Source organism: Penicillium crustosum (assembly GCF_028827405.1).
Source record: "Penicillium crustosum strain IBT 35664 chromosome Unknown utg000002l_segment0_segment0, whole genome shotgun sequence".
NCBI classification, from domain to species: domain Eukaryota; kingdom Fungi; phylum Ascomycota; class Eurotiomycetes; order Eurotiales; family Aspergillaceae; genus Penicillium; species Penicillium crustosum.
Genome location: NW_026623123.1, coordinates 5,927,579 through 5,948,296, shown reverse-complemented (window position 1 = coordinate 5,948,296; position 20,718 = coordinate 5,927,579). Strand labels below are relative to the sequence as shown.

The 20,718-nt window shown below is 47.5% G+C and overlaps 9 protein-coding genes across 9 annotated transcripts; 5 read left to right on the top strand and 4 right to left on the bottom strand.

Annotated features, from left to right (window-relative positions):
* Nucleotides 1-1,951: 1,951 nt before the first annotated feature.
* On the top strand, nucleotides 1,952-3,494 carry N7487_005754 (pepsin-like aspartic protease; the record flags this gene model as incomplete). Its single annotated transcript, XM_056873501.1, has 3 exons — nucleotides 1,952-2,352; nucleotides 2,469-3,232; nucleotides 3,293-3,494. The coding sequence occupies 3 exons, from the start codon at nucleotides 1,952-1,954 to the stop codon at nucleotides 3,418-3,420; spliced, it is 1,293 nt and encodes a 430-aa protein (XP_056731221.1). The 3' UTR covers nucleotides 3,421-3,494.
* Nucleotides 3,495-3,643: 149 nt separating this feature from the next.
* On the bottom strand, nucleotides 3,644-4,978 carry N7487_005753 (putative cofactor for methionyl- and glutamyl-tRNA synthetases; the record flags this gene model as incomplete). Its single annotated transcript, XM_056873500.1, has 1 exon — nucleotides 3,644-4,978. One exon carries the CDS (start codon nucleotides 4,976-4,978, stop codon nucleotides 3,644-3,646), a length of 1,335 nt encoding a protein of 444 aa, XP_056731220.1.
* Nucleotides 4,979-6,546: 1,568 nt separating this feature from the next.
* Nucleotides 6,547-8,283, bottom strand: N7487_005752 (uncharacterized protein; the record flags this gene model as incomplete). Its single annotated transcript, XM_056873499.1, has 1 exon — nucleotides 6,547-8,283. One exon carries the CDS (start codon nucleotides 8,281-8,283, stop codon nucleotides 6,547-6,549), a length of 1,737 nt encoding a protein of 578 aa, XP_056731219.1.
* A 1,202-nt stretch (nucleotides 8,284-9,485) lies between these two features.
* Nucleotides 9,486-10,473, top strand: N7487_005751 (NAD(P)-dependent oxidoreductase; the record flags this gene model as incomplete). Its single annotated transcript, XM_056873498.1, has 2 exons — nucleotides 9,486-9,533; nucleotides 9,589-10,473. 2 exons carry the CDS (start codon nucleotides 9,486-9,488, stop codon nucleotides 10,471-10,473), a joined length of 933 nt encoding a protein of 310 aa, XP_056731218.1.
* Nucleotides 10,474-11,889: 1,416 nt separating this feature from the next.
* Nucleotides 11,890-12,900, top strand: N7487_005750 (uncharacterized protein; the record flags this gene model as incomplete). The annotated part of the gene is made up of 1 exon (XM_056873497.1): nucleotides 11,890-12,900. One exon carries the CDS (start codon nucleotides 11,890-11,892, stop codon nucleotides 12,898-12,900), a length of 1,011 nt encoding a protein of 336 aa, XP_056731217.1.
* Nucleotides 12,901-13,233: 333 nt separating this feature from the next.
* On the top strand, nucleotides 13,234-13,518 carry N7487_005749 (uncharacterized protein; the record flags this gene model as incomplete). The annotated part of the gene is made up of 1 exon (XM_056873496.1): nucleotides 13,234-13,518. The coding sequence occupies one exon, from the start codon at nucleotides 13,234-13,236 to the stop codon at nucleotides 13,516-13,518; it is 285 nt and encodes a 94-aa protein (XP_056731216.1).
* Nucleotides 13,519-14,317: 799 nt separating this feature from the next.
* N7487_005748 (uncharacterized protein) lies at nucleotides 14,318-15,493 on the bottom strand (the record flags this gene model as incomplete). The annotated part of the gene is made up of 6 exons (XM_056873495.1): nucleotides 14,318-14,552; nucleotides 14,616-14,839; nucleotides 14,897-14,978; nucleotides 15,035-15,112; nucleotides 15,176-15,320; nucleotides 15,385-15,493. 6 exons carry the CDS (start codon nucleotides 15,491-15,493, stop codon nucleotides 14,318-14,320), a joined length of 873 nt encoding a protein of 290 aa, XP_056731215.1.
* Nucleotides 15,494-16,104: 611 nt separating this feature from the next.
* N7487_005747 (SDR family oxidoreductase) lies at nucleotides 16,105-17,326 on the top strand (the record flags this gene model as incomplete). The annotated part of the gene is made up of 3 exons (XM_056873494.1): nucleotides 16,105-16,284; nucleotides 16,322-16,363; nucleotides 16,421-17,326. The coding sequence occupies 3 exons, from the start codon at nucleotides 16,105-16,107 to the stop codon at nucleotides 17,324-17,326; spliced, it is 1,128 nt and encodes a 375-aa protein (XP_056731214.1).
* Nucleotides 17,327-17,877: 551 nt separating this feature from the next.
* N7487_005746 (Transketolase) lies at nucleotides 17,878-20,321 on the bottom strand (the record flags this gene model as incomplete). Its single annotated transcript, XM_056873493.1, has 6 exons — nucleotides 17,878-18,412; nucleotides 18,484-18,650; nucleotides 18,719-18,850; nucleotides 18,902-19,599; nucleotides 19,668-19,985; nucleotides 20,054-20,321. The coding sequence occupies 6 exons, from the start codon at nucleotides 20,319-20,321 to the stop codon at nucleotides 17,878-17,880; spliced, it is 2,118 nt and encodes a 705-aa protein (XP_056731213.1).
* Between the last annotated feature and the right edge of the window lie 397 nt (nucleotides 20,322-20,718).

The following is a 20,718-nucleotide window of genomic DNA, read 5'->3' as shown; positions in this document are numbered from 1 at the left end:
TCATTTTCAAGGATCTAGAGGCGGAAACGATACACGTCTGCATTGCTTGGGCACTGTTGAATATCTTGGGTTGTTTTTTATTGCTTTGTTATCTTCTCTCACCTTTTACGGATTGTTTCTCTGTACATGGAATTTGGGGATTGGTGAACAACACTTCCTTGCCACTGGTATGTGGCTGGTTGGGTCTGGTAGCGAAACCATGGGATGCGGAGTTGTTTCTGTTTGAACTCGATATCCTTGGGGGTCTCTCGCGGTGTGCGAGTCTAGACCATTATGCACTTAAAATGCTTTCATTTTTACTCTCCTTTTCATCTCTTCTTTTGCCTGTGTATTCCTTTTTACCCTTTGGGGGGACTCCCGGAGAGTTTTGACCTTGTATGATGTTGATTTACATTGATTCTTGCACTATCAAGTTCAGTCACATCCCTTACTCGTATCGTCTTGGGACTTTAGCGAGATTAGCACGTTGTAGATAGCGTTAAGATTTGCTTTCTTGGCTGCTGGGCATATAGATGTATCTCCAGACCTTGCGCTCCGAGCCATTTCAATGCCAAACACGGCTGAGCCCAGCACTCATATTAACGTCAATCTGGTTTCTTTGAATTGGTTTGGAGACAATTATTCCAAGACTAATAGGGATTGAAGATCTCGAATTTGTTTTTCTTTTCTTCGCAGATGGATAAGATCATGAGTAATGCTTGGGAAATATATATATCCATGAATATGGTAGAGGGGACAAATGGGTTGAAGAAATGCTTACGTCCCTTAAAATATATTAATTACCTAAAACTTATAATCAGATCTTCATTATATATTGCTCACACTAAACAGTTTGATCGCCCGAAGATCAAGATGATCGATGTGAGGCGAATATGCCGTCCATTATTCTATATCAACAACGCAATGCTATTGTTCCAATAGGCAACCAGGGAAGCAAAAGCTAAAGCAAATAAAAAAGAAACCCACACTTAATATGTCACAATGAGCGATCTTTATAACCTCTCCGATATGTTTCAAGTACGTCGTGCAGCCTGCATGATTGGATCCCTACCCGCTAGCCCTTGTTTCAGGATCAACCAACGACATCCCGACACTAACAGGTCCTTTACGTCTCAGGCATCAAACCCACGCGCCCAGGGAAAACCCCCCACTTATCTAAGACGTTGCGTAACAGACAAATTACGGAGTTGCAGGGTATTCCATATATAGCATATCACCTACGTATTCCGTACTCCGTACGGACCTATTCTATCCTATCCGGCGCTACTCCCGCGCCCCTTACCTAGACCTGACACATCCCCGGTCCACGGAGTATACGTAGCTCTCTGGCTTTGGACTGATGGCGTCTATTGTGAAGCATGCCCAGCTCGGGCCAAGGGATTTACAGTGTAGCGCACTTGCCTCCGATAGGTGGAGGTGAACTGCCAAGTGACCAAGAAACAAACGCTTGCACTACGATAGGTACTGCTTTCGGGTTGTTCTTGCCCTTAGGGTTCTTTCCTCCTATGAAGTTTCACTTTGTCTTGTTTTGGTTTTGTTGATATTGTTCGTCTTCTTGTTCTTGTTTCTAGTCTCATTGTTTTCTTCTCTTCTTTTTTTTGCATTGTCTACATTGTCTTCATTGTCTACATTGCATTCTTTTTTTTCTCTTTCTTTTCCATTCTTGGATACAGGTATTCTAGTCCGGACTATTGCCTGCTAACTTTCATTTTGAGACATTGACATTGTCTTCCTATCCATTCAAAACAAGCCTGCCCCTACAGATCTGGGGAGCTGCTGAAAATTTACCTTCTTTTCTTTTTTTTCCCTCGTCTCGTCTTGTCTTGTCTTGTCTTTCATTCTTGCGTTTGTTGTCCGTTGCGTTCGTTGATATCAAATTCTCAGGCTGGCCCTGATCTAATAATCTCTCTTTTTTCGATTTTGATATCCCCCAATTGGGGCTTTGGGCAAGATGCAATTCATTCATTTTCTTGCTATCTTCTTTTCGTTGAGCTTTAATGCTCTTTCCATGCCCGTCGCTCCTCAGAATCACCTTCAAGGCCGGTCCTTCAAGGTAGAGAGAGTCAAGCGCAATGGCCATGTTGTTGCCCACGGACCTGCGGCACTGCGAAAGGCATATCGCAAGTTCGGAATTGATGCAACAACCCTCGATGGGGTGGACGCGATCGACTTCCAGCCTTTCGAAACCAAGTCTACCACCTCTGTGAGAATTGCAAAGGAAGATGTGGTGGATTCTGACCAGACGGGCACCGTGGATGCCACTTCGGTTGATGGAGACGTGGAATTTGTCTCGCCCGTCAATATTGGTGGACAAACCCTCGATATGAATTTTGATAGTGGCTCTGCTGATATGTAAGTGATCTTTTTGCTTTTTTGTTTTTCTCTTTTTGGAAGATTGGCTAGTTAGCAATGTCTTTCTATGGTCCACCTCTCGAGCAGAATGTTCCGAACTAATAATTGCCATATAGGTGGGTGTTGAGCTCGAAACTTCCAAAGTCACTACGAAACAGCCGAATTGTGTACGAACCGAGCAAATCCAGCACTTTTGAAGAACTCCCCAACAGCACATTTAAGATCCAGTACGGCGACTCGTCCTATGCCAATGGCGGCGTAGGTAAGGATGATGTCTCGATTGGCGGTGTCAAAGTTGCTGGGCAATCATTTGGCCTTCCGACGGATATTTCGCAAACATTCGCCGATGACACCAAGTCTAACGGACTCGTCGGTCTTGGCTTTTCTTCAATCAACACTGTCACGCCAGAGCGACAGAATACGTTCTTCGACAACGTCGCTCCCAGCCTCGATGAGCCGGTCTTCACCGTTCGACTGCTCAGCAACGGTGTCGGCGAATATGAATTCGGAACTGTCGATCCGAAAAAGTACCAAGGCGTCCTGGCCAATGTCAGCGTGGATTCATCCAATGGATTCTGGGAGTTTGACTCGGCACAATACGCCATTGGAGAAGGCTCCTTCCACCCGATCACCCAGGCACCCCAGGCCATTGCCGACACTGGCACCTCGCTCATGATGGTGAGCCCCGAGGTTGCGGAAGCTTATTATAAGCAAGTCCATGGTGGGTTATACGCCAAGAATGCCAACGGCTATATCTTCCCCTGTAATTCGAGCTTGCCTACCCTATCTGTTGCGGTTGGGCCTAGTTATTCGGTCACCATCCCTGGATCGTTTATGAATTGGTCCGAGGTTGGAACCAACACAACTACTGGCGAAACAGGTGAGTCTTTCGTTCAATCTTCTATGTAGTGTGAGTTCTGACCTAACCTTTTTTTAATAGTATGTTATGGCGGCCTTCAGTCAAGTGGAAGCTCAAGCATGGCGATCTATGGCGATGTGTTTTTGAAGGCACTGTTTGTGGTCTTTGATCAACGAGGCCCTTCTCTGGGATTCGCGGCGCCTGCTTAAGCAAAGGAAGCTAAGATCTATCAGCTCCTCAAGTTGTGTGACGATGTACAGATTAGATAAATCAAAGTCATATTCCCACTTCGTGTGTTGGCAGCGATGCAGAGAGGAATACATTCCATTAAGATGCAATAATAATACGAACTTGGGAAATTTTGATTTCTTCATATTCTCATGGGTATGCGTTTAGTTTTATTTTCAGATATACCGAACACCTTCACATCCCTTACCGCACAGTAGCATTAGTCAAGCTCTTAACAGTACAAACACCACCAGAGGCAGCAACCAGCTTTCCAAGAGCAGGCTTGCCCTCCTGTCCGTGGACAGAGGGAACAGCACTGCTATCAAAGGCAACCTCACGATCCGCAGTGGTAGTGAAACCCGGCTGGAAAGTCTCCCAGACCTTCTTCTTGGGGTTAAGCTGCTTCTCAGGCTGGCCATCATTCCAGCCCTCGAAGCTGATACGCTCACCGGCAGGAGCATCAGCAGGAGGGTTAACGAGCTCGACAGGACCGGCGTGCGAGTCCTCGCCTTCGGCAACACGCGGGGATGCAGCGAGAACCATCGCGCAAGACTTGACGCCGCGCATGGTCACAGGCTTCAGGTTGCACACGGCAACGATCTTGCGGCCCTGCATCTCCTCCAACGGGATCAGTCCGTTCAGTCCAGAGCACACAATTCGCACGGTCTTGCCGGTATCCTCATCGAGAGAGGTGTTGTCGCTGCCTGGGGCGTCACCGCAGTCGATCGTGGACACGTACAGCGAGTCCGCGTTGGGGTGGTTGATCGCACGCAGGATGTGTCCGACACGCAGGTCAATCAGTGATGGGGCAGGGGGCGCCGCGGGGGCGGGAGCGGGCTTGGGAGCCTTCTCTTTCTTCTCCTTCTTTTCCTTCTTGTTGGTCTTCACGGGGGCACCGTCGGCGCCGGCCTGTGTCTGGGCCTTGGCGGCTTGCTCGGCCTTGCCTTGGCCGACAACGAGGGGCTTGGACTCGTTGTTGGCGTCGGGGTTTTGGGCGCTGGCTTTCTCGCGCTTCTTGCGCTCTTTCTCCTCCTTAGGGTCGACGGGCTTGGGCACGAACTTGACGTCGTTCAGGTCGATGGCGATCTTCTCCTCCTCGGGGATCTGGAGCGAGAAGAGGCGGCCGTTCTGCACGAAGTCGACATGACGCACGATGTGGTGGTAGCCCTTTTCTCCAGTGCGCTCTTCAGGGGTCCATTTCTCAACGATGGGGGCCAGGACAGCGTAGATGGCAATGTCGGCGACCGAGGGCTTCGCGCCGAGGAGGGTGGTGCGGGTGGCGAGGTGGATGTTCAGCTGGTCGAGGATTCCAGCGGTGACATCCTTTTGGTCATTGGCGAGAGAGGTCTTCAGGCCGGAGACGGTGTTGAGCCATTGCTTGATGTCGGCTTCCTCTGCCTCATTGAAGGTGACCCGAGGGAAGATCTTGGCTGAGGCGTGGAGGTAGTCGGGCTCGGTCGAATCGGAAGAGATTACGGTGGGATACGACCGATAGAGAAGAGAGAGGAGAGAGGTCTCGGGAGCTGCTGCCGTCGCCATGGTGTATGTTCGTGGAGGGGTTGGGAGTGGAAGAAGAGAAAATCGAGGAGGGGCACGGATCTGTGTCAACGATTGGACCCGCGGGGCTGTCAGTCGGGCCCGCAATAGGGTCGACCTGAGAGAATTCACCTTGACGACGATCCCTTTTATATAGGGATCTGGTGAGAATTAACTGCTTTATTTATTATTCACAGTCAAAGCACTCACACCTTTGGATTGGTATTTTTCTGCCCAGGTGGCCTGTGTCTGCTGACTCAGCAGCCTATAGGGCCCCTCGCCCCACGGTAGCAGCACTTAGTGATCATACGGTATACATCAAGCATGTTACCAGAGGATTTGCTCCCTGTTGTCTCATTGTCTGTGTTTAAATCAATATCTTTTTGAGTATGAATTCCCTACATACCACAATTTCTGACTGAAGACCCCAACATCAAAATTAAGTTCCAAGTGGAAGACAAGCTTTTCGAGCTGGACTATCCTTAATAGCGGATAGATGAGACCATCTTCAGCACTTCCAAGGTTGCTCCTATGCCATATTACTTTGGCTTATATTGAACAGAGATCAGCCAGCTTAGTGAAGTGAATGCATTGATGTACGGCAGTTTCAATGTCCACATCCAGGTCTCCGTCGACAAAGCGAATCAAGAGGACAAGCAAGTGGCTATCAGATCCCTATTGTCATATATAACATCATCTAGAGACTGTGCCGTAAAGCTGCAACCTTTAACTTAGATATACTATTGCGCTCAATAAGCCAGATCAGCTCGACGGGTAGGTCAAGGATTGATTTCGCCCCAAGTTGTGATCTCCAACTTCGCTCCAGTAGCGGTGAGGCTAAATCAACCGTTTTTGAATCGCTTTTTCCACTCGGTGCTTCTTGTATGTCCATATAATAGGATAATAGGTAAGGTTATTGTCCAACCGAGTGGCTGATTTTGTGGGAGTAGACCCCGTGTCATAGTTCTGCGCAATAAATGTAATCAAAAGACCAGTCCACGATTTCTCAGTTTGAAAGAAGGCTTCGAGAAGCTGGGCCAAACGAATAGCTTTTTTGGGGGGTTTCGGAAGAATCGCGATATTTGATGTTTTCATGTTGCTAGATACTACTTCTGGGGGTTGTCAAGACTGTCGGCGTAGGGAAGGACTAAATACGATTTTGCCTGAACTCTATAAAGAGATAGTGGTCGTAATGAGCCTGTAATAAAGAGAACACCAGAGAAAGATCTATGATTAATTGGTAATTCGTATGCTTGTTTCTCTGATGATACTGAACAAACATAGACGGTCTCTTATATGACCTTGTCATATGCTTTTTGGTGGTCTTTTTAGATGTCCTCTTTCTGTATAGGTTGCCCCCCTTCTCAAGGATTATAGGTAGACAGCAGAAGAGGACGAAAAAGAAAGGCTTAAATTGTGAAATGGAGCTTCTTGTGTATAACTTTGAACTTCGAAAGATAAAATTGAGAAATTAAACATAAACGATTCCAGCAACCATCTAGCACCTAGAACCCCGGTCCTAGATCAATATAGCAATGACAAGGGGTACGAATTTGGCTAATATTGCCAATCTACCTTTTTCTTTTTCTGCTTGGGCGCATTAGCTGCTCAATATTGATGCCCGCCTGGGAGATCGTTTCTCGTGCAGTCAGACCCGTGCTATCTCGAATGTCCAGCTCAGCACCAGCTTCGATAAGCAGCTTGATTATATTTTTTGAAGTTTGCAACGTCAGAGCGAGACGCCCATTGTTGTTTTTCCAGTTCGGGTTGGTTGCCTTTTTGCTTAGCAAACTCTCCACCATCGTTGTCATTCCATTCGAAACGGCGAAAAACAAGGGCAAGTATTTAGTATTGAGATTTGGGTCAATGCCACGCCGTGACAGCAGCAGCTTGGTAGCTTTTATGTTTCCGCTCTCCACTGAATGGTATAATACCGTCTTCCCATGAATATCTTGGGAATTGATATCAACATTGTGCTTTTTGAACACTCTTTCCACAAACCAAACAGAGACGGCACTGTCAAGGCCGGCAGCAATGCTCAAGGGCGTACGGCCATTCTCATCACGCGGGTCAAGGTCAATACCCGGGGCTTGAAGAAGGGCATTGATTGTGTCTTTGCAGGGATCGTGGAAGTCAAAACAATTATTTGGACTAACTGCCAAGTGAAGAGGAGTTTTCCCCTGGGGGCCAATTGCGTTTGCATTGGCGCCATATTTGATCAATTCTTTCACCATCTCTGACTTTCCCATGAACTTGCACAAGGAGACTGCCATATGAAGTGCCGATGTTTTGTCGGACATGTGGGAATTTGGATCAGCCCCGTATTTGAGAAAAAGGCGAACATTGTTGACGTTTCCTGTTGGCTTTGAAAAATCGTAAAATTCGTGCGGACATTCCTCGTGCTCTAGAAAGTCAGCACAGTGATCACGGGAACCACAGATGGCAATGAACATTATTGGAATATGCCCAAGTTCCAATTCGCAAAGGTGGGGGTCATCACTGAGGCCATTCGGATCAGCCCCTAGTTTGAGGACCTCCTCAACAGATAGATGTTTGGGCTTCGTCAATACTAGATTATGCGACAGCGTGTCCATGAGGAATTGACGATACAATTGCCCAATGAAACCATCTTTCAAAGCCATACCCTCCAACATATGGATATTGTGGGGGCCTATCACAGGAAACAATTTCCACGTGGACTCATTATCCATACTTTCAGGGATCTTCGAGAGTTCTTCGACTGCTTTTTTGTAGGCTGTCAACTGACAATGGACCAAGCTCCATGTCAGTGCCCCGAGCGTCCTATCCAGTCCCCAGAGCTCAAAGCCTATCACGTTGAAGAGACGGCGATTCAATTGAGAGAGTCTAGCGAGAGACTTTGTCGGTAGCTGAGCTGCAATGAGCTGCAACAACTCGTTAGGCAGATCGAGTATTGATGTTGTGAATAGCTGCCTCTTCCAATCCTGAAAAGCATCTGTCATGAGGAAGATCCGCTTGGCGTCTATGAGAAAGACCTTCGCTGCCCTTTGCGCTCGTCCTTTATGGGTCAACCATGTCTTCGGGAAAGGGAATTGGGTCGGCGAAAGGTTTTGAGGGATGGAAATAGACACGCCAGAGCTGCTACTAGTAGTGATGGTTTGTCCTGGTTTCGAGTAATTCATGATGATGAAATAAATCAGTTCCAACTCATCGGGCCAGATCTTGAGGGGCTGCGGAGGGTTTGCATGGAGGTATCCAAAAACTCTGCATGCCGCTTCGATTGCCGCGATTGTCGTGGGCTCCGATGGAGCAGGATTGGACAACGACATACTTGTGAAAACCCGTGGGATGTGGTGGATGCGTTTCAAGGAAGGTATTGCTGGCAGGTATCACAGTCATTCATATTTGAAAGATGTAGAGCTGATCATCATGCAATAACCCACATTTACCTTGGTATGATGATACATTTCGGTATGGGTGGTCATTATGAACTACCATCCATGGATAGGCATTCTGAGCTTATATGCGAAGTTTGTCGGCATCTTCCTCCCTACATGGTAGTCTAATCTTGACTGATCACTGAATCTGAATGGCACCTGTTTGGGTAAACTATTGGATTTTCTAAGTAGTCCATACAGTGCGTGTTTACTACAACATACCTAGGACACTATACGTAACATTTTTTCCTATGCTGTGTGGGGATTTCCTATTTTAGCTGCCGCCGCTTTTATGAGGGCGCTCAGAGTCAGACTCACTGAGCTGCTCAGTGTCATCACTGATTACTCAGATATTTATCAGAGGCATCTATTGAGCACCCAGTCGATGCTCAGTCCATACCCAGAAGAGCGTTTTGCCCCATAGTTCTGTTTATCTTCCAACCTACTTTTTGATGGGCCTCATTTTTCACCGTGCCCTTGTTTTTTGAGGTACTCGTCCCTCCAATCTCTTTCCTTTTACCAGGTGTTCGCATCATGATAGCCAAAACTGCAAGGGTTGATCCCTATGCAAGTTATCGCACGAGGGACAACTAAGAATGTATATTAAACGATTAAAATCACAAGTAAATGGATATTGAAGGTTAACATGGGCATATATATGGGTGAAGCGGCACAACAATCAATGGCTTAAGTTCTTGAAATTAACATCTTTCCAAGCCAACCAGTAAGGACGCGGCCCAAGACTCTCAGACTCGTGCATTTGCGGTACTCGTGAGGCCGATATGTCCGAACTATTAAATACTCTCTGGTACTCCTCAATTTTTCCGTGCTGGTCCAGGTGGCAGACTCACCACCACCCGTCGGTTCTACCCCGTCGGCTTTACCCCATCGGCTCTACCCCGTCGGCTCCTAGAAGAGTCACATACAGACGCAATTGAACTGCCACTGCAAGGACCTACATTCACACAGTCATTGATTGATTATAAGATCATCCCCCCCCTATTAGTGACTTCTTCCCCACTTCTTCCCCAAGTTGTGTACTGCCAGGTCGCAAAGGTGTCAATTCCGTCAAGTCCCCGAAAGAAAAAAAAGCCATGGTGCCAAGAAAGCTCGCCTGGATAGGATTGGGGAATATGGGCCGTGTAGGTAATCAGAAGAGGTGATTGAAGCAAATGTATTAACGAGAATGAGTTTTAGGGGATGTGTAAGAACATCATCCAGAAGTCGCCATTCCTCCCGCCCCTCCTGGTCCACAACAGGACCATTGCCCGAGCCCATGAATTCGTGGACTCCCTAGGTGGCAACGGCTGTCAGGTGGCAAACACTCTTGCCGAAGCCGTTCAGTCCGCGGATCTTATCTTTACATGTCTCAGCGATGACAATGCCGTTGAAAATATCGCTTTGGCTTCGGCGGAAAGTGGTGCGATTGAGGGCAAGATTTTTGTTGATTGTTCTACTATTCATCCAAGTACTACCCGCAAAGTCAGGGATATATTCAGTACCCATGGTGCTTCATTTGTTGCATGTCCTGTTTTCGGACCGCCTTCTTTTGCAGAGTCGGGACAATTGATTTGCGTTATTGCCGGAACCTACGAGAATGTCCAAAGAGTGAAACCGTATACGGCAGGTGTGATGGGGCGAGCTAATATTGAATTCATTGGCGACGATGTTGGCCAAGCATCTAAAATGAAATTGCTAGGAAATTCATTTGTTCTGAGCTTTGTCGAAAAGCTGGGAGAGGGTATGGTCTTGGCTGAGAAGTCGGGTGTTGGTACCGATCCACTGATACAGTGGCTCAAGCTTATGCTCCCTGGAGTGTTGCCAGCTTATGCTTTACGTATGAAATCGGGCGACTATTACCAGAAGAAGGATCCTCCGTTCGCGGCCAGTCTGGCGCGTAAGGATGCTCGCCATGTATTAGATATTGCTCAGCGTGTCGGAGTGAGCATGAAGAGCGTTGAACTCGCTGAGCATTACTTGAAAGAAGTTGAAGAGTACACCTTGGGGGAAGGTGACATAACAGCTATGTATGGGGCAATTCGAAGAGAAGCTGGTCTGCCCTACGAAAACAACTCAGGATAGAGGTATGAGATCCCAAACAAAGAATTTAATGTACGAGAACCCATTGTATTCATTCCACTGCAGATCCCGCCAATTTACACACACACACACACACACACACACACACACACACACACACATACACACAATGTACATCTGCCGTATCTCCTTCGAGCCCATGCATGGTTACTTTTAGTCTATGTCCTCTCAGCGGTCAATATCATAGGGATGGATCCTTATGGGTTAGTGATTTTGTTAGTAGACTGACTTGAAGGCGCTTCTTCAAGTGTTCAATATCCTATCTTCGGCAGTTGAAGCGCGTCCATCATTTTTGGCACAAGGTGGTAGGTGTAGGTTGGTATAGGGGAAGGTGTCATTGTGTTAGCCAACGTGGCTAGGTAGCGTCGAGTCGGCCCGTAGCGATCGCGAATCGTATCGAGGCTCGCACGGCTTCTAAGTTCGGCGTCCAATTCGATTCATCCAGCGGCTTCCCCTCCTAGAACAGTCTATAAACCAACCAATTAATCATCCGGTAAGTTCCTAGGAGCAATCTCTTCTAAGAAATTGTAAACCGTAGAGATTAGGGTTTAACTAAATGCGTTCCGGTACGTATACTTAATATAGAAAGAAGATACCCAAGGAAGACTTACGGTCTTCCGGTATGTTCATATGATATCTCTTAGACTAGCTCCTCTATGGGACGTGGAGATCAGTACGCAATGGTTCCTAGGAGCATACAGATGATCTAATAGGTTGATCAACCATCAAGCTTCACCGAGGCACAATGACTGCTAAAATAAAACATCAGGTTGTTGATGCCACTTCCTTTAGATGGGACAATGGGGCTAATCCAGACAAAAAGAGTTCCACGTGGATGGGGCTAGGGTACTGCGTTTTATTGAGGTGCCCTTATGCTTGGGGTGTACTCAGTGAGCAAGTCAGAGGGCTCAGTGAGTGGATCAGTGATTAAAAGCGGCGAGAGGTTGCTCACTAAAAAGTAAAAGGAATGCCAAGTCATGGCATAGGAAATCTGGTACATAGGTAGCTATACGTACTTGATTTCCTCTGCCGGGTGCTATCTTAGGCTCTTAGCTGCCGCCGCTTTTATGAGGGCGCCCAGAGTCAGGCTCACTGAGCCGATTTCAGTCCGGGCTCAGACCAGTCACAATTTAATACGAAGCTGAACACAGTATAGGTCGGCAAATCACATACTGTACAGCCCACCTCAGGTACCGGTTTGTAAGTTTACGGTATAGCGTAGGGTATGCGGCACTGGGGGCCGGAAACCAACCTGATTTACGTGACAAATAAGACGAAGAATTAAATACCAGAAATCTGAGGGAGATAAAGTCTCATAAAGCGCTTCAAGTACCAATTTTACTGTCGGCCTAGCCCATAAATCCCTGCGGGACAAGCACGTTCCGCTTTTTCAAGAATATGCTTTTCCCCTTCTTTCTTTCATCCCCCTTCGGACAACTATCAGCAGCAATCATTGAGCTATGCTCCGGCGACGATAGCCAGGCTCATCAGTTTTCTCGCGCCCGCAATGCTCGCCTGATAATGAGTAATATCATCCCCGAAATGCAAGATCCTGCCACTGAACCATACTGCATTTGGTATCCAGAACCTGCATCGGAAGAAACCTACCGCGAGCTTGCCCGTCGGTATCCATCGATGCGCTATCAAGTCGGCCGCGCATGTGCTGCTGCTTGGTATACAGATCTTTACAAAGAATTGGATCTTCTGCCAGGCGTATCTATTGCTGAAGAAGCCCGCAATGCTGCCGAAGACGCCGACATCTACAAAATCATTATGTCGGCCCCTCAAAGATGGGCTGTTAGGGATGATTTCACTCGAACGGTTAATCTTAAAAACCCACAGACACCCGCGTTTCTAAACGGTAATATGAAGCCCCGACGGGCTTTAGGCCGGCGTGTTCCTCCTCCTAAGAACTTGCCAGATACAACTGCGGATGATATTGACATTGAGGAAGATGGATATATTGGGTTGAAAGAAAAAATCAGCAAAGTAGATCGCGATGCGATACTCGGCCCAGGTGCGAAACTCGGCCCAGGAGACTCGGAGCATTTGTGGATGCCTCTTCCGCCTGATCTTCCAGTTCTTGACAAATTCCTTCCAACGCGAATGGCTGCATGGGAGGGTAACGTGGATAGATACGCACGGTTGATGCACCCACGGAGGCTCAGAACGGAAACTGAATACAATTGTATTCTTCGTGGGATTTATCACCATACAAGTTTTGCCCGATGGTGGGCCTATCAGCTAGGAACTAACTCTAGGCGAATCATTCTCCCAGGTAAATTGCTTAGCGAAGGCAATGAGCGCGAGTGTCGTGAGATTCGCACTGCGATAAATGCTCGCAAAATCATGAATAATGATATCTCTGACCTTGACGATGACTCTGACTGCCTCCCTTGGCTTATCTGATGGCCGGTAAGGCCTCATGAGAATACTTTACGTGAGCTGGCTAGCAAGTGTCCGTCTATGAGACACCAAATTGCGATCACCACCATACTTTGTGACTACAAATCGCTTTTCAGGTCGTTGAAGCCCCCTCCACGCGAGTCCTTCTTCGAGGCTGCTAAACAGAGCAGAAACCCGTTCTACCTCAAATATCTAGAGGAATTTGCCAGAGAGCGTTCTATTAGAAGCAGAGAAATCTCAGAGTTTAGCCCTTACGATACCACTATAGAAGCAAGTTTACAGCTTGATTTGGAGCCCAGAGATTCTTTTGCTCATTCTTCTATCCAATTTTCTGATATGGTTGTTCCTTGGGGACAGCATCCCAGAGACGAATGGGGCTCTCCTGGTATATATGGCGGTCAGCCGGCTGACCCGGGAGTTGTGGAGAGATACATGTGGCTGTCATCTGAAACTGCGCAGAAGATTGAAGACGAATCCAGCGGAATCTACAACGATAGCGCGGATACTGGCTACTTGTATATTGAAGATGATGATCCGGAGAACGAACTTTGGCTGAAGCTCTCACGTCCTCTAAAGCATATGACGTCCTTCGAAATGGAAGATTGGGAGGATGAAAGCTAGTTATATCGAATGAATTGATTCTCCCAAACCTCAAACCTTGGTTATTTCAAATATTGCCGGCCTATCATAGCCCTTTGAATTACATCTTCATGGCAAAATATGGTATTTCGGCTCTTCTATCTAGAGCCCCATGAAGAAAATCCGATTGCTTATAGAACTCTAGGTGCATGCGCTTATTAGCAGAGAAGCGGTTCTCTTTCTCCACATTTTGACGATCATCTCTACTAGCCTCTTGCTAGGACATGTTGGGGATCTCTAAGTAGACTGAACGAAAACTCCTGGCTCCGGTAGTCCTTCAGACCCTGGTTAGGAAATGGCGGGACCGAGAAGGCAAAGTATTCCCAGGAGTCGATAGTAGAACGATAATGCTGATAGGGTGGCAAAATAGCCATCTCCATCATGGCGCAATTAATTACAGACATTTTACCAGAATTGAGTTATCACATTGAAATTCCAGCCTTTTTTTTATGGGACGATGGGTGGAATTATGTATTCACGCCACGATATATGGTTCTGGGCATTGATAACTTACTTGCCCAGCTTAATTCATAGCTTTATCTTCTGTAGATTCAAATTGCTCAAATACTGCGCTATAACGTAACTGGGGAGTGTAGAGGACGACTAATAAAGAAATGGATTGTCTAACACTAAAACTGTTAATAACTTTTGGATGTGAAGTTTGTTTTACAAATCAACACATGAGAGAGTTCAGGTTTTTGCAAGTTCAAGGACTATACCGCCATATCTGAGTATTGATTCTTCGAGTATGTGGGATAACTGTACAGGATATGGCAATTTCTCATTGAGACACAGGAGGCTCTCGATCTTTCGCATATCGGCCAGCATGTAATCCGCCTGTGATCAGAATGTCGCTACCAGAGATGTAAGCTGACGACTCGGACAGGAGGAAGTTAACAGCCCCTGTGAGATCACGAGTCTCTCCCATCCGACCGAGGGGAGGCTCATAGCTGAAGCGTGAGGCAAGCTCTGGGTTCTCAACTGTGACCTTTCCGGTCATGCTTGTTCTGATATACCTATGCGATGGGAAGATTGATTGGTATCTTGCTACAACGAATCTGATCGAATGAGCAACTTACCCGGGAGAAATAGTATTGACTCGGATCCCCATCGGTCCAAGTTCCACTGTGAGAGCATGCGACAATGCTTTGACAGCACCTTTCGATGCAGTGTATGCAGAGATCGGCAGTGCAGGTGAGCTCAGGTGAGCTGCTACTGAGGCAATCATCACAATGCTGCCTCCACTTCCTTGCAGTCTCATTTGTTTGGCTGCGAGCTGGGCCGTCATGAAAGTTCCCACTACCTATATTCAACATCAGCACTCGATATACAGGGTATGAATACTGCAGAGAAAACTGACGTTAATCATTTGTGTTCTCACTGCATCCTCCCACTTGTAGTCGAGGAAATCTGTCATGACCATGACTCCAGCAGCTGTCACACTTTATAGGCAGTCTGTTAGTTGAAGCCTCGCGTATAGGAACTGAAAGCTACTGACCAGCCATCAATGTGACCAAAGTCATGGACAATCTCATTGAATGTCTGCTCAAGTTTGTCCTTGTCGCTAACATCGGTCCTGATTTATTTGTCAGTTTGGCCACTACAGCAAGGACTGTTCTCGCGCAGAACATGAACATACCGATAATACTTCGCTCTAATCCCGAAAGAATTCGCGAGTTTCACCAGGTTGCAGGATGATCCTTCTGCTATATCCAAAATAGCAACGTCGCCCCCAGCCTCCGCAATGCTTTGGGCCAAGTCCTGCCCAATACCAGCCGCACCTCCTGGAACGTTCTGTTAGTTCTTTATGCAACCAAGATAGATGAAGAGCGCACAGTGGGCTCTAACCTGTGACAACAATGACCTTGCCTCGCAGGCGGGGTGAAGTAGCATCCGTGCCATTGGTATGATCTGCCAAACAAGGCAAGCCGTTTTGAAATTGTAATGAAGGTGACATTGTTATGCTGGTCGCGCAAATTTACCCTAGAATAGTAGTCAGGTTGAACAGTCAGTATATTGAGGGCTGATGACTCGAATTAATAGAAAGCGACATCAATCTTAGCGAAATTTTCGACGATTGCCGAGGGACCATTCGGCTATGACAGCACAGGCGGCCTTCCCAATCCAACGACGGTATTCGCTTCCTCCCAGACATCGCGGGGTACATCGTGGGTTACATCTATGACATACTCAAGGCTCAGCCTGCCTGGTCTTCGCTGTCCTGGGATCCTCATCTTTTCTTCATGCGGTACGCGTCGCGACCTTCCTAAATAGGAAATGGGACCGATGTGGGCAGACTTAGGGTTATCCAGGACTAACATTCGATTTGTAACCAAGATCTTACCAAGCAATCTTGGCCAAGCAGGTTGATTACAAGCTTCATGGGGGAAGGGAAGCTAGTTGTGCGACCCCACGGGCATGGTTTCTGGGGTGAAAATCTGCAAGTCTCTCCTTAAATTTCAACCCGAGCCGGAGAGTTGATACAAAGACCACAACCTGTTATTGAGGTGCCACTTTACAATAATTTGATTTGGAACAATTCAAGTCTCCAAAGGAATCACCGTGAGGATGACTAGCATTCAGAAACATGCGCTTGTTGTCGGCGCATCTGGAATTACCGGGTATGGTCTTCTCCAAAATCTGCTGTCCTATCCGACTGCGGACTACTGGACGAGTATCACTGGTCTCACCAGCCGGCCCATGAATAAGGCACAGGCGCTGCTTCCAGACGAAGTCCGTCTACGCCTGGTCTCGGGTCTCAACCTGAACACCCCCACACACGGAGGCTGTGGTCGCATTTCTCAAGGCAATCCCTCAAATTGAGCTGGTGAGTGCATGTAAAATCTTGCGCCAGGTATACCATCGCTAATATGAGCTATGATAGATTACTCACGTCTATTTCGCCGCTTATTCCGTCAAAGACTGTGAGAACCTGCAAGACATCAAGCGTCTCAACACCAGGCTGCTTTCGAACCTGATCGAAGCAGTCGATGCCTGCTGCCCCAACCTCCAGTTCGTCACGCTTCAAACCGGAGGAAAGTACTACGGAGTCCAATTCCCAAAGGACGTTAGTCTCAACCCGCCTTTCAAAGAGAGCTTTCCTCGGATTCCGCAGCCGCTCGCCAACGAAATCTTCTACTATGCACAAATCGACCTGATGACCGAGCGAAGCAAGGGAAAGTCCTGGAAATGGGCTGACATCCGACCCGACGCTATCGTTGGCTTCGTGCCCCAGAACAATGCCATGGGAATTGCGCAGGCTCTCGCGGTGTTCCTTTCGCTCTACCGTTACGTTCATGGAGATGGAGCGAAGGTGCCATTCCCGGGTGACTTGGCGAGTTTCAAAGCCAAACACACGGATACAAGCCAGGATATTCTGACTCGCTTCACAATATTTGTCGGTTTGAATGCCGAAAAGACGAATGGTCACGCATACAACATCGGTTGCTCGGATGAATGCACATCGTGGGAGTCCAAGTGGAGTGGCATTTGCGAGTATTTTGGGCTTGAAGGAGTATCGCCTAAGCCTGGTCACACTTTCAGCGTATCTCGTTGGATCAAGGATCACTGTGCCCATTGTCAGCGATGGGCTGAGGAATTCCAGTTGAGGGAGGGTACATTTGAGGGCACGAGCTGGGATTTCCTGGAAGCGCTGGTGGCGGAGTCGGACTTTGATCGCCAGTATGATCTGAGCGCTGCTCGGAGTCTTGGATTCCATGAAATCATTGATACTGTCGACAGCTATCACAAAGCATTTGACAGATACAGACAGGCCAAGATTATCCCTTGAGCCATTGACTTCTTTTTTTTTGGCAAAGGAGGGTATCAGTGTTGTGATATAGATCTGTGCAATTGTTCTCATGCAAATGTTGAAGTTTAATATACAAAATTAGAGTTGAACTGTCAAAAATAAAACAAAATACGTTTGAAATGGCCTCCTTTCGTCTCAGACACTAGATTTATACCCTCGCCGTGGTAGAGTACCAAGAAGCTCTGGCAAGTCTGAAGGCATGGATTCACTTACTCTCGGTGGTTGCTGCTTCCATAAAGCGCCCACTCCTTTTATTCCAATTAAGGTTAAGTTTCTACGTAGGCTTACTGGGAATAGAATCATGTCCTGCCTTGTGCAGTGCTCATGACTTAGCCAGTTTGCCGAATTGCGGCTGAAATCTGAAATTAAGCCCAGCATTGAGAGAGTCGCCAAATTCGATGATGAACTAAAAGTTTCAAGATCGAATTAGTATGGATGTAGAGTAGGATAAAGAAAATCACAATTTATTGTTGTAGTAAGTACATCTTTCATCTTAATCTATCTATATCTCAACTAGACTTGACCAAAGATTACAAGAGTGCCCACGCCTGTTGCCTAGCATCCCTGCCATCCAGTTTCTTCAAGTAAAGTGCCACCTTGTCAGCAATAGATATCGCATCAAGACCAAATCGGTCATAGTTGCTTTCTCTCGACGCAGAGTATCCAAAGCTTTTCATTCCAATGCTGGCGGTGGCATATCGGGACCAAGCAAGAGGAACATATTCCTCTGCACTCACAATAGGAGAGCGGTTGATGAGGAAGACGGAGTCTTGGTACTCCTTTGATTGCTTACTGAATATGTCCAAAGAGGGCGCTGAGACTATCCGAGAAGTGATACCTCGCTGTTTGAGAATCTCGGCAGCGGCAACCACGTAGTGAAGTTCGGAGCCGCAACTGACGAGGGTCACATTAGCCCCGAGCCGTTCGCAGATCACGTATGCACCTTTTGCTGTATGTTCACGGCTAGTAGATGGCACAGGACCGACAGCATCGCGGGCAATCGAAATGAACGACGGCGAATGTCTCTCCTCAAGGGCATATTGATAAGCGCCGATGAGCTCCTCCCTGTAGATATCAGTGGTCAGCGTTTCCGTAGTGGCAAGTATCATTGTATCCCAAAATCAGTTGTCACTTACGCATCACAGGGTCGGATGTATGTCAGATTTGGCATCGCTCTGAACAGTGAATCGAGTTCCACTGGCTGGTGGGTTGGTCCATTTTGCCCTTCTTGGAAAGAGTCATGTGTTCCAATATGGATCACTTGCAAGTTACTTAATGCGCCCATTCGCACGGCGGGGGCAGCCTGTGTAGTTGAAAATATGTTAATGGGGAAATGTGAATGAGACTGTAGAGCTGTAGAGAACCACGTACGTAGAGATAGAACATGGAGAACGTTGAAGTGACAGGAAGGAAGGTGCCAGGGTGAAACGCAGCTAAACCATTTGCAACGGCGGCCATCGCGTGTTCTCGAATGCCATGTCGAATATATCTACCAGTAAAGCTCTATCGATCTGTCAGTTGACCCAATATTGCGACCATCCCGGCGTAACTCACTGTTGCAGGATGGAAGACATCCGCTGCTGAGTATTTGAATTTGTTTGAATTCACGAGATCCGCACCGCCACCGCATAGAGCAGGATTTGCCTGCCACAACAGTTCCAAGATCTCTCCATTCGACTCTCTGGTTGCCAGGCCTTGAAACTTGGCACTGTCCAAACCATCCAATGTGGCAACCCAATTCCCAAATGACCCTTCTATGCGGGCCGCCAAACGCTCCCCATCCAGGGGGTATTTTAACTTGTACCTGGTAAGGCGATCGTTCCATTCCTGCTGCTGACGGCTCCCGTACGTTTTACGTTCACGGAAAAATTCCAACATGTCAGGAGGAACGACATGAGTGGATTCGGGATCAATTCCGGCGAGAACCTTCGATCTGGCGATGCTTTCCCGATCGAAGGAACCGTGATGGGCCTTAGCAGTCCCCGCAAATGCAGTGTCTGCCCCGATCACAGTGCGAATGTTGATAAACACTGGTTTTCCACGGCAGACACGAGCCAAGTGTAAGGCAGCCACAATGGCTTCGACATCATATGTTCCATCGTAGACATCAATCACTTCCCAGCCAGAGGCACGCATTTTCGCATTGGTATCCTCCGTGTTGATCCAATCCAGGGGTCCGTCGCACGTCACCTGGTTGTTGTCATAGAGGAGGACCAAGTTATCTAGTTGTAGGCTTCCTGCTAGTGAGATCGCTAAGTAGTTCCAAAAGAAATTAGCGAATACAATTCAAAAAGTCTCACTCAAAGATTGATGAACGAACCTTCCAGGGCAACTCCTTCCATAAGACATCCATCTCCCGTCATACAGTATATCTGGGATTGGAGAATCTCGATATCAGGCTTGTTGAAATTGGCAGCCAAGTTTTTAGAAGCAATCGCAAGCCCCACAGCAGTCGCTATCCCCTGTCCCAATGGGCCGGTCGTGACTTCTACCGCGGGGCATTCAATCTCGGGGTGGGCATGAGACAAAGTGGTGAATCCATTCAGCTTCGCAGATCCATATCCCTTCAGCTCGTCCATCGTCCAGGCATCGTATCCCACAAGGTAGTTCATCGCGTATAAGAACATGCTGGCATGTCCTGCGCGATCAAGTGTGATTAGTTTCTCGTGCATAGAAGGGATAGCTAATGGCCTTCATCAGTCTCACCATTAGACAAGACAAACCGATCTCGGTCGAACCAGTTCGAGTCATTGGGATTGTATCGCATAGCGTATTTCCACAAGGCTACACCAATAGCTGCCATTCCCACCGCTGAGCCACCGTGGCCCCCGTCATTTTGCATCGTCATGTCAAAGACGAGGTTTCGAATTGCGAGGACGGCATAGTCGTCATCTGTTTCTGGCTTCCATGTTGGATTCCGCAGTATCCCATCACATTTCGAGCCCCGCTCGCTATCATCCAAATGAGGCGCCATTGTATCGTTGTTTTGACAATTCAAGGTCGAGGAATTGTCTATATCGAAGGTGAATAAAAAGATATTGACCAACAGCCATCGCGACCACGTTCAGCAGTTGATATTTATCCCCAATAGTCAGACAGTCACTTCCATGTCCATATGATGTTTAACAAAGCTAATGAGCATGAGTCTTGCATTCGGGCCCACTATTGCGGAGAGTCCTGGAGCGGAGCAAGGCACGGCTAAATTTCCCGATTGGGTATGTCGTATCGACCCTCCAGGAGGTCAAGTGGGATCAACTCATCTTAGCCAGATCTGTCTCCTGTGGGCTCGATTGGTTTGATGCATCTGGGTGTGAAAATCACGCCAAGAAGAAACACCTTCTAGGCCCTTCCTTTTAAATTGTCTTCGCCCC